Below are 12,635 nucleotides of genomic sequence, written 5' to 3'. Positions count from 1 at the left end.
CTTTAGCAAAAACAATGATTTGTGGTTGTCTGGGCCACAATCATCCGACCCAAAAGTTTCCAGAAAAAAAGTGAACTGAGAAAAGGAAAAAAAAGGAACTGAAATCATACAGCATGTATTTCACACGTATTTCATTGCACTTTCAGTGCGAGTTCTGGCACCCATGGAGAGCGTCAGGGAGCGTCAATGGCCGTTCCCGGCAGTCACGTGGTTTCCCTTCCTTATTTGAACTTGCAAATACGTGTTCAGACAAACCACAAATCATCTGACCAGATGATCAAGTGCGGTCAGCAATATTTTAACTATGTATTTTTTTTTGTTAAAGACAAGGAACTTGCAAATACACCCAGACAACCCACAAATCATCTGACTGAAAGTTACCCGAAAACAGTGAACTGAGAGAACTGAAATGTGCAACATACAGCATGTGAAACTTGACTTGAAGTGCATTTTAAAAGTTCTGTGAACCATTGTTGCATAATTTTTTGCTGTCTTGCCTTTATTATTGACAATAATAAAGGCCTGACACTTTTTGTTAGTTTTCTTTTAACTAAATTGACGTACAGTAATCTATGTTTGCATTTTTTTTAGCAGCATTAAACTGACAGTACTAGACTTGGATCTGGGGCAATTTGAGCCACTTGACTTGACCAATTCCTTTTTTAATAACTCATATTTGTATGGCCCTTTGCCATAGATGCTTGGCATGAAGGCAGAGTACATTTACGTAGCTTTTATAATTGTAAAGGTTTTATCAACTTATTGCAATAATGTAAACACACAAAGGTAAATCCAAGACAACATGTCTGATTTATTCATGCTTGCACACATTCTTTTAACTCATACAAACACAACATAATATCTAATAAATTATCGTAATAAAAAAAAAACGATTTTTGGAAAATGAGAATCGATTCTGAATCTTGCCATGTTAGAAACACGATTCGAATTCGAATCGATTTTTTCCTGCACCCCTACAAGACACTGAACCCCTACTGCTCCTGATAATAAGCAGGTATGTGACTAGCATGGCTGATGTTGCCGTGTGAAAGAGTGAATGTCAGGCCTACATTGTAAAACACTTTGAATGGTCAAATTGCATTTTGAGAAACATTGCTTTTTCAGGCTGTTTAGTATATATGGTAACCTGTCTATATCCTTCTATGAATTCACAAGACCTGTCTGTCTGTCTGTCTGTCTGTCTGTCTGTCTGTCTGTCTGTCTGTCTGTCTGTCTGTCTGTCTGTCTGTCTGTCTGCCTGCCTGCCTGCCTGCCTGCCTGTCTGTCTGCCTGCCTGTCTGTCTGTCTGTCTGTCTGTCTGTCTGTCTGTCTGTCTGTCTGTCTGTCTGTCTGAACAGCGTAAAATGTGGCATTTGTGTCCCATGTGACCCAGAGGTGTGCACTGCCAAGTGGTAAGTGGAATCTATGCTTCATACTGTGCAAGTCAGAGCATGGGAACAAACAATATGCACGCACACACACACACACACACACACACACACACACACACACACACACACACACACACACACACACACACACACACACACACACACTCTGTGTGTCCATGAGCTAACCTGCTTTTCCATAAATGCCATGCATGTGACGAAGAAATCACACCATATGCTTGTTTGACAACATACCTCAAATTATATGACGGAGTTTCCTTGTTCGTCAAAGCTCCACCCAGACTTTGCCAGATTCATACAGTATAAGAGAGACCATAAAAATCACGTTCAGATAAAACAAACCTTCCAGTGAGGAGAACAGACAGTCTTTCCACAGCTACAGGAGGGAATACTGACCCAGACCACTGGAACCTGCTGCTGACTCTGTCAGCTGAATGGACTTTAACAATAACCACCATTCAAAGGGAAAGTAAACTTCACGGAACATTCTAGAGGAGGGAGTTTTACCACCACTGACTGGCTGATTTCCTGGCTTGAGCAGCGTATTTGAAGCTACACACTGAGACCAAATGGCTTCCAACGTATCTCGCCCAGAAGAGGATTATTCCTGTCCTGTGTGTTGTGACATCTTTATAGATCCTGTTGTTCTGCCATGTAGCCACAGCTTCTGTAAAGCCTGTCTGCAGGAATGGTGGAGAGAGAAGGTAATAAAAGAATGTCCAGTTTGTAAGGAGAGACATTCAGTGGATCCACCCAGAAACCTGGCTCTGAAGAACCTGTGTGAGGCCTTCATACAGGAGAGACATCAGAGAGCTTCAAAAGGGTCTGAGGTTCTCTGCAGTCTGCATGCTGAGAAACTCAAACTGTTCTGCCTGGAATGTCAACTAACTGTGTGTCTTGTGTGTCGAGATTCTAAAAAACACATCAACCACAGATTCAGACCCACCGATGAAGCTGCACTGGATCACAAGGAGGAAGTCCAGAAATTACTGAAGCCTTTACAAGAGAAACTGGAGGTCTTTAATAAGGTTAAAACAAACTGTGGCCAAACAGCAGGACACATTAAGGTCCGGGCCCGGCACACAGAGATGCAGATGAAGGAACAGTTTAAGAAGATGCATCAGTTTCTACAAGAGGAAGAGGAGGCCAGGATCACTGCACTGAGGGAGGAAGAGCAGCAGAAGACTCAGATGGTGAAGGACAAGATTGAGGGTCTGAACAGAGACATATCAACCCTTTCAGACACAATCAGAGCCATAGAGGAGGATCTGAGAGCTGAACACATCTCATTCCTGCAGAACTACAAGACCACAGTGGAAAGAGTCCAGTTCACACTGCAGGACCCACAGCCGGTCTCAGGAGCACTGATAGACGAGACAAAACACCTGAAGAACCTGACCTTCAGAGTCTGGGACAAGATGAAGCACATTGTCTCCTACACTCCTGTCATTCTGGACCCCAACACTGCCCATCCAAAACTCATCCTGTCTGATGATCTGACCAGTGCGAGATGGGGAGAGAAACAGCAGCTTCCTGACAACCCAGAGAGGATTGACTACTGGCACCGTGTCCTGGGTTCTGAGGGCTTTAACTCTGGGACTCACAGCTGGGATGTTGAGGTTGGAGATAATACATACTGGGTACTGGGTGTGTCAGCAGAGTCTTTTCAGAGGAAGGGAAAGGGAGGGGGTCAACACTGGTGCATATTGTTATATGAAGGTAAATACAGAGCAGTCTCCTCACCAGGGTCACACACTGTCCTCTCAGTGAAGCAGAACCCCAAGAAGATCAGAGTCCAGCTGGACTGGAACAAAGGAAAGCTGTCCTTCTCTGATCCTGATACTAACACACACATACACACCATCACACACACTTTCACTGAAACACTCTTTCCATTCATTCACACTGATCAACCTGTCCCTCTGAAGATGTTACCATGGAAGATCAGTGTAACTCTGGAACCATGTAGTTAGATGATGATGATGATGATGATGATGATGATGATGATGATGTATTAATCATATTAGTAATAGTACTAGTGCCAACAATAATGGTAATTAATATTATGGGGATTCATAGAAATGTAATTATCTAATAAACATTGAGATACTTTACTATGAAATGTGTCAGACTATTATTATTATAGCCTACTTTTACTCTTGCACTTAACAGTACTTTACTTTTTACACTTTTTCCTAATATAGAATCATCACGTTGGAACAATCTCTTTATGAGATAAAGAATGACACATTATAATTTGATGGTTATTAGAGGTCAGTATGTTAAAGATTAGTTATTATTAGTTTTATGAAACCACAACAGCTGGGGAAGACTGTGAACCCTGCAGTCACTTGAATCACTGATAATACAATGATAACACCATAATAAAATATTAAAACAGCTTTATTTGGAGGTATTGTGATTCTAAATATCTAACGTTGCTCTTTTGAAATGTCACTTGACAGAACAATTATTTGTTTTTAACGGAATTGTTTATCCCACTAAAACGGGGAAAGCATTTTAGTTTTAGTGGTTTAGATTACAACAGTAGTAGTAAAATACCAGATCTACAAGCTCACAGCCCGCCACCTTCATGTTGCGCTGGGAGCTTGTACATCTGCTGTTTTTGAACATCTTGAAAGTGTTTGAAAAACTTCTAGGTTTATTCTTCTGTGGGGACATTTTCAGATGGGTGAGTCCTGCAGCCCAAATACATATCATTTAGCGGGTCCTTGGCACTTTCATTTCTTCCATAGGGAATCTGAGAAGTACATTCAAATCCTGAATTTACTTCCACAGACCCTTTAAAGGCATGGGTGCTGAATCCAAAATATTGCATTTCAAGAAATAGATATAAAAGTGCAATAACTAGGGTATTTGTTTGTCTCAAAGCAAAAGTCAAATCATCGTTCATGATTTCATGACTTTACCTCAAGAATTAGTGCAGTGTCACTTACAGCACTGGTTCCCAGACAATGGGTCAGGACCCATGCGAGTAAATATCCCCTTTTGTTTTTTATTCCTACATTAAAACATATATAATATTATTTCAAAAGATTTAAGAGAGAAAAAAAAAACAAAGACAATCACGACATTTCATCAATTAAAAACAGCATTTCATTCAATTCAAAACATTTCAAAAGTTTTTCATGAATAAAAATAATTGAATAATTGCAATAAAAAACATTGAGTGACCCTGTCTTTCCCTAATAGGACTGATAGTGGATAGCTACTGGGACATAAGTCGGGACTTGATCAACCCCGGCTGGGTCACCTGGGCGAGGGTGTATGATGTTGCGAGACCCGAAACACCCGTCGACCCCAGGCTACATCACTGATGATACGTCCCAGTTGCATCCTTGTGATGTTTTTTTTTTTTTTTTCAATACATAAATAAAAATGTTAAAGAAGTAGTGAAAACAGCAGATCTATAAGCTCACAACATGGTGCGAAGCGACACGTTGTGAGCTTGTAGTTAGCTTGTACAATAGATCTGCTAATTTCTCTTTTGGGCATTGAGCTAAAAACTTTGGGAACCACTGACTGACAGTTGAAACACTTCAAAGCCCAATTCATCAGTATAATTGTTGTCTTCTTACTGCACTTTGACTTTGGAGTCTGAAGAAGAGCTTTCTCCTCCAAACGTCACTCAGGAGGATGTCTATAAAACCTTTGAATGGAGCTACTGTGTGCAAATCTATTTCTTACACCTTGAATCTGAGCATTCCTTTTCTGAGGGGAACATTAACCGAAAATAGCAGATCTACAAACTCACGTGTTGCATTGTGAGCTTTTAGCTGAGAGAGATACACAGCAGGGACCCCCACTACATATTGTATAACATTGTGTTGAAGATTAAACTTTTTCATATTCATAGAACAGTTTCAGTATCTTCATACACTTGTTTGTAATGCGTACATACATTTTAGTTTGTTTCTTTGTCTACTCACTTTTTCTTTAAGTGTCAGCATCTTTTCCAATTTGGGTGGGTATATGTGCCCACTATGTGTTTTTGTGTCCTTAGATCCAAGTTTTAAGGTAAAAACATGACCTGGATGCTCCATCCAGCAAGTGATTTGACTATGCTGATGTTTTCAAGCAGCTCTGCTGAGAAATTAACATGGGAACAAACTGTAAATAAAATGGTAAAAGGTGCATTTATATAGCGCTTTTATCCAAGGCGCTTTACGTAGATTGTGCATTACATTCACCCATTCACACACACATTCATACACCAGTGGCGGAGGAAACCATGCAAGGCACCAACCTACTCACCAGGAGCAATTAGGGGTTCAGAGTCTTGCCCAAGGACTCTTCGACTCTTCGACATTAACTCATGTCATTATACTGTCACTGTCACTGTCATTATACTATGAGGAGACAGACCTATCTATTATTATTTTATAGTTTGGTTGACTCAGTCCTGGTAAAACAGACCCGAACGTGTGTCTACATTAATAGACACATATTTAGTCCTACACATGTATGCATGTATGCCATTGCCATGTGTGCATATGGACACGCACACTCACAGTGATGATTTAGACGGACAAAAGCAGGTGACCAAGAATAGAGCCCTGAGGGACAAATGTCAACTAGTAAACATGGTTTAAGTTGTTTAAACAAGTATAAAATGTGTTGAAATATTCCCAGTCCTCAGCCTCACCCTGTGTGCTGTTGGCTCCCTCTAGTGTCAGTGAAGGTGTAGTGTTGTTGAATAGATATCAGTGGTGTAGGTTACTAGAATTTTCTGCAAAACCCTAATTATCATTATTCTCTTGGAGAGAATAATGTCCTACTTGTTTTCTTTGGCATGTCTGTGTCGCGGTCTGCAGTAGATGTTAAACGTGGACGCTTGCGCCTTGGAGAGAAGCGTGCGTCTTGGAGAGCATAGGTAGATGCTTGCGTCTTGTAGAGAATGTGTCCTCTTTTTCTTTGGCATAGCTGTCTGTGTCGCGGTCCGCAGTAGATGTTTGTTTTTCAATGCTGAAATGTGTAGGCACTAGGCAGTGTATGTGTGCCGAGTGTGTGACTGCGTGTGTAGTGTGGCTGGAATGTTACACCCCATTTGGTGACCTATAGAATTTGTTACACCGCAAATGGTGACCTATAGAATCGAGTGGCACCCACGTCTGTAATGTAAACAGACGTTAATAAAGTATTGGTGAGGCGATGACTGTTTGATTTGCGTTGTAGATGATAACTATTTGAGGGGACTATTAATGCGAGTTGGCGGCCAATAGTGAAATACGGACGTTACCGCGATTGAAGTGAAAGAGAAGAGGTAGAAAGTTGTGAGCTAACTATTAGCTATTCGGCTAACTGGGGCTAACTGTTTCCGGGTCGACTTGAGGCTATTTTATACAGAGACAAAATATTACGGTAATAACTAATCCAACTGTATACAGAGGTTTGGAAACACATCTTGCAAAAGTGGCATGGGTGTTTGAATTTGTAAGCTATATTTAGTACATATGTAGTACATCTAGGCCAAGTGGAAGATATGTAGCCTGATAAATCAGTCCGCACATCACCACCCCCTGTTGGTGGGTGGTGTGTAGTGTGGACTGACACCGGAGATTAAATATTTTATTTCCAGCTCGCCCGAGGAGCGGGCGAATTGAATGGGCCAATCAGGGCTGTAGACTTGAGGCACGTGGTAGGCTTGTCCGGTCCCAGCCTCCCCCAGCCCCCTCCCTTCGGAGCTGTTCTGCCCACGTGAGAGTACCTAGTTGTCTCTGATTGGTGCTCTTCTGCCCACGTGAGCCGCTAGTGGACTCTGATTGGTCCGTGAAAACTGTCATGGCGGAGTCAGACTCGACTCGAATTCTTTTAATAAACTATACAATAGTGCAGTTTCATTACGTTTTAATACCATTTTGCACTAACGTAAACATGCAGTCATATAATATGTTATGAGAAATAACGTATTTTTGCAATGTCATGCCACGTCGCCGTCGGGGGCTCTAAGCGTGTGTGTGTGTGTTTGTGTGTGTGTGTGTGTGTGTGTGTGTGTGTGTGTGTGTGTGTGTGTGTGTGTGTGTGTGTGTGTGTGTGTGTGTGTGTGTGTGTGTGACGTCAATAGGCGTTAGCCGGCCCCCCCCAGAAGTGGAATGTCTGCCCGCAATCTCAGACTCTCTCCCGGAGTGAAACGTAGTGAAGAGTCTGACGCTTGCAGTCAGGCTAGGTTATATGTAGCCTGGCGTTGCTCATACTAATTCCTCACTGCGTGTTGGATATTAGTCTGGACTCGGGAGCAGAATTTTCATTTTCAAGGGGTGGTTTAAAAAAATGTTAAGTTGACTTGCTCTTAATTGCTCCCTCTGAACTTCAAAGGGCTTGTGAGCTGCTGTAATTGATTGAGCCATACAAGTGTCAATAGCTCGTTAGTCACTGAAAGCATCAAAGACTACAATCTGTTTGATGTCTGTAATAAGAGTGGAGGGGGGAATGTGTTTGAATACACACAGACTCGCCTGATTGGCTGAATGGTTTTGAACCAGGCCACCACCCACCACGTGCCCCAAGCCTACAGCCGTGATTGGCTCGCCCTTTCTGAGGGCTGGTGGAAAAAGCTTATTTAATGTGAGGGGCCAGACCACAATAGCCTGACTGCAAGCGCCAGACTCAATCACACACTTCGTTTTGGGATTGAGTCTGAGCCTGGGGACGGAGATTCTACTTCAGCGGGGGCGGGGTAAAGCCTATTGACGTCACACACACACACACACACACACACACACACACACACACACACACACACATACACACACAGCCCCGTGTGTCGCCGACGGCGACGCGGCGTGACATTGCAAAAATACGTTATTTCTCATAACATATTATATGACTGCATGTTTACGTTAGTGCAAAATGGTATTAAAACGTAATGAAACGGCACTATTGTATTGTTTATTAAAAGAATTCGAGTCGAGTCTGACTCCGCCATGACAGTTTTCACGTACCAATCAGAGTCCACTAGCGGCTCACGTGGGCAGAAGAGCACCAATCAGAGTCCACTACGGAATCTCACGTGGGCAGAACAGCTCCGAAGGGAGGGGGCTGGGACCGGATCAGCATACCACGTGCCTCAAGTCTACAGCCCTGATTGGCCCATTCAATGCGCCCGCTCTTCAGGCACGCTTGAAATAAAATAAAATATCTCCGGGTTCAGTCCACACTACACACCACCCACCAACAGGGGGTGGTGATGTGCGGACTGAAGTATCAGGCTAAGACCACAACACCACCACTACCAACAGGGCGTGGTGTTGTGCAGTCTGGTTTATTAACCAGGCTAGGTTATATGCAGCTTATACAACCTCTGTTCTACACAGCTACTGTAGGTCCCTTCTACACCATGTCATAAACAACATGCCTATCTAGTTGATTTAAACTACTAGAACATGGACATCATAAATACTATAGATACTTTTTTTTTTATAGTTTTATCTTTTTATTTTTATTTTAAGAGAGGGAGGTAGCTTTGTGGACAACAGTAAAGGATCATAGCTTTATGGACAACAGTGCTTTCTTTGATTTTATAAATCAAAAGTATATGTCAACTCAATATTCTCAACAAAAGTCAAAACATCAAAACACTGAGGAGACTCCATGCTCACTACTTATCAGAGTAGTTCAGTTCCTACATACAGTGGTTTCTGAACGGCAGACATAACAAATACAACCATTAGTTGTGTTGCTGCCTTCACCCAGTGCTTTGAAAAGCTCCTGATACCTCCTGCTCCAATATGAAGGACCACACTACAATATGTGCAATGCTTCTGCTTGGGAATTGTTTCCTTCCATGCTTTGAATGCAGTGGCGGCTGTACAATTCACACCTAGGCCTTCAGTGAGGTCCTGACCTACACAGTCCCACTCGAATTAATCCACCTCTTAGTAAAATCATTATGATGCCATGGCTCTAGAGACACTATACATTTAGACACAAACGTTGTATAACTGGGCGTTTTGGCACCTTATACAAAAAAGGGGTAGGATATGCACATCCCCTAGACTTTTTATATGGTGCTGGATCCAAGAATAAACCGCATATTGTCAATCTATAAGCTCACAACGTGTGGCTTCCGCGGCGCGTTGTGAGCTTATAGATCGGCATTTTTTTACTTTACGAGTACATTTTGAATTCCGGGCGTTTACTTCTAACAGAGTTTTTCTACAGCAGTATTTCCACCACTGAGTCGAACTGAACAGCTGTCCCATCACGGACAGCAGCAGCAGCAGCAGCAGCAGCAGCAGCATAACAGCGTTGTCTCACCCGCCACGGCGCGGGTGTTTTCTCTCTGGCCATTACAGTGAAACCACAACAACCCCCCTTGATACAACTCTATATAAAACAAACGTTAATATTAATTAGATAAGCCACGTCACGCCAAACTAATGGAATGCAGAGAGCACATATTTAATGAGTTGCACGAAATATTTCTTTTCTACCCAGAAACTAGAAGTACACAGAAATGGCTACAGAGACAGCAGAAAGCTCTGAAACCACAATTGAACCATATCATTGCCCCCTATCACAAGTGACTCATTGATATAATATATATTTATGGAAAAAGTGATTTTGTGTTTCATGACTCTTTAAGAAGGTGACAATCTATAGTAGTAGGCCTACTGCATATAGCTGCACTGCCTTGAAACAGACTGCATAATGCATCATAAACTGTTTTGTATTTACATTGTAAAGCTGTTTAGCTAGACTGAAAAACCTCGTCTGCCTAGCAGCAAGGGGGAGCAAGAGGGCTAGTGTGGGGAAGAGAAAGAGAGGGGGAGAGGAAGGAGGAAATCGTTTTGGTGTTGATGTTATGCTTGTCTGGCCGGCTGTGTTCTGTACAGGATGTGCAGGAGTTCAGTTGTGTCAAGCAACAGAAACACTACTGTGATAGGCGGTAAAAGTATACCCCTTGCGGTGTGGTAGAGCTGGTGATGGTGAATGACACAGCCCGCTCTCGCAACAAAATTGCGCCATGGTGGCTTGGCCCCTATGTGGTCCTGAGGCGGCCTAGGGCTAACCCCCAGTGACCTTTGAAATACGAGAGGCAGACAATTCGCTGGCCAAACACAGGGTGGTCCATTTTAATCGCAAGTCGGTTCAGGTGGAGTGGGCCGACTGCTTGTCCCGCCCCTACTACAGGGGCTCACTCGCCAGCAACTCCCCTCACAGCCCTATCGGGGTCCTTGTCACTACAGACTATACCCGTCTGGGACCAGTGTCCACAGCCAGCCCCGGCCCCTGTTCTGCCCCGAGCCCCGGTGGTGGCGGTTGCCCCTGCGCCCCTTTTACCTCAAGCTACAGCCCTGGCCCTCGTCCCTGCCCCAGCCGGCCCCAGTGTCCTCTCGACCCCCAGCCCCGGCCTCTGGCCCTGTGGCATCTCCTACTACTGTTGTGGCACTCTGTGAGCCACAGGGGCCTCCTGCACAGTCTGTGCCTGTCCCTAGGAGGCAGAGACTGAGAAACATGCCTCGTTATCTGCAGAACTTTGTGTTGTTTTGAGTCGTTCTTGGTGTTAGTTTAGAAATCAAACCTCTGTTCTAAGTGAAGCGGTGAACTTTTATTCTATGTGTTCTAGAGTTATGAACTCTGTGATCTATACATTCTTTATATTCTGAAAGAATGAATGATTTTATCTGGAGGGCCGAATTGTCATGTGAAGCTTGACCAATCCTCAAAGTATCCAATCATCAGACCGGGACAGACACTACACACATATTCTGGACGTACGGGACAGATAAAACCTGTTCATTCTGGACTGAAATGACCATAATGTCCATATATTGTCCAAATGTCCATATATTATATGGACATGAGGTGACAGACATTTTGTTTTTGATAAAACCTGTTCATTCTGGACTGAAATGACTGACCATATATGGACATGGGACACACATTTTGTTTTTGATAAAACCTGTTCATTCTGGACTGAAATGACCATATATGGACATGGGACACACAAAGCCACTCCTTGGAAGCGGCTTTCACCGATTCAAAAAAAAAAAACGTCAGTTGCACTATTTTGCATTTGATTGTATTTTCATCGTTCTCATTATTGGTGTGAAATGTGGACATTTCTTTAAGGGAGGGGGAGTGAAAGTAAGACCTAACAGCAAGGGGGAGCAAGAGAGCTATTGTGAGGAAGAGAAAGAGAGGTTGAGAGGAAGGAGGACATTGTTTTGATGTTGATGTTATGCTGGTCTGGCCGGCTGTGTTCTGTACAGGTGTGTTGAAAGGACAGTAAAATGTTTATATTCACAAGTGACGCCTTGTTCTTTACATAACACCTCTAAGTTGTTATACTCATAGAGTAAAATAGAGAGCGGATAGCCCCGCCCCCAGCAATTCATTTCAATGCAAGTGCTCAGTGGCGTTTTGAAGCATGCGGAAGTAGCTAATCCTGGTGCATTGTGGGGGAAATTGGCACATACCTATGTGCCAAAATGTGTTATGTCGAGACGTAATTACGTCACAAACATCACTCGACGTCCACTGAACCCTATTGTAGACCTCAGCGGTGCGCTCTTATGCTCGTGCATGTAGTTCCCTCCCGCCTGCTGTTCCAGCTTTGGCCAGTATAGGGGATAGCTGCTTCAATATTTACAAGCCGTTCTGGGGGCTTGGTTATACTAAGTAGCATGAGTGCTATTACTCTACACTATTGTCAAAATTAAAAACAGGCTTCCTCACAGTCTGAATAATGCTAAAGGATAGTACGGATAAAACAAATAATGCTATAATATGTACTAGGAGTCAGTCTCCACAGAACAGTCTATACAGGAGATAATACCACTATTACTAATAATAATATTAATACTAATTGTGAGTAATAATAATAATGCTATAATATATGTACTAGGACAGAACAGTCTATATAGGAGATAATACCACCACTAATAATAATTATTAATAATATTAATACTAATAATGATATAATATGTAGGAGTCACAGAACTGTCTATACAGGAGAGCTGTGAGGGTCGGGAACCGCAAAAACACAGAAAGAGTCGGAAGCTCATGTGAATAGAAAGGAAAAAAAAACAATGTTTATTGAGTCACAAAACCAGAAAGTTAACAGCAGTAGGTTCAGAAAGGTGATGTTGTACCTCTGTCTCACCGGGACTCTGGCTTTTTACAATTTACAGTTTAGGCATTTAGCAGACGCTCTTAAACACATTTAGTGCCATACTGACATTATTCTGAAGGGATGAATGG

At 42.8% G+C, this 12,635-nt stretch overlaps 1 protein-coding gene across 1 annotated transcript; it reads left to right on the top strand.

The window, feature by feature from the left end:
* Window positions 1–1,978: 1,978 nt before the first annotated feature.
* On the top strand, window positions 1,979–10,922 carry LOC308283085 (E3 ubiquitin-protein ligase TRIM39-like; the record flags this gene model as incomplete). The annotated part of the gene is made up of 4 exons (XM_080723472.1): window positions 1,979–3,358; window positions 9,578–9,700; window positions 10,265–10,317; window positions 10,619–10,922. The coding sequence occupies 4 exons, from the start codon at window positions 1,979–1,981 to the stop codon at window positions 10,920–10,922; spliced, it is 1,860 nt and encodes a 619-aa protein (XP_080579598.1).
* Window positions 10,923–12,635: the final 1,713 nt, after the last annotated feature.

The sequence above is a fragment of the Nannobrachium achirus genome (assembly GCF_963921795.1).
Source record: "Nannobrachium achirus genome assembly, chromosome: 4".
In the NCBI taxonomy this organism is placed as follows: domain Eukaryota; kingdom Metazoa; phylum Chordata; class Actinopteri; order Myctophiformes; family Myctophidae; genus Nannobrachium; species Nannobrachium achirus.
This window is presented reverse-complemented; position numbering and strand designations above follow the sequence as displayed.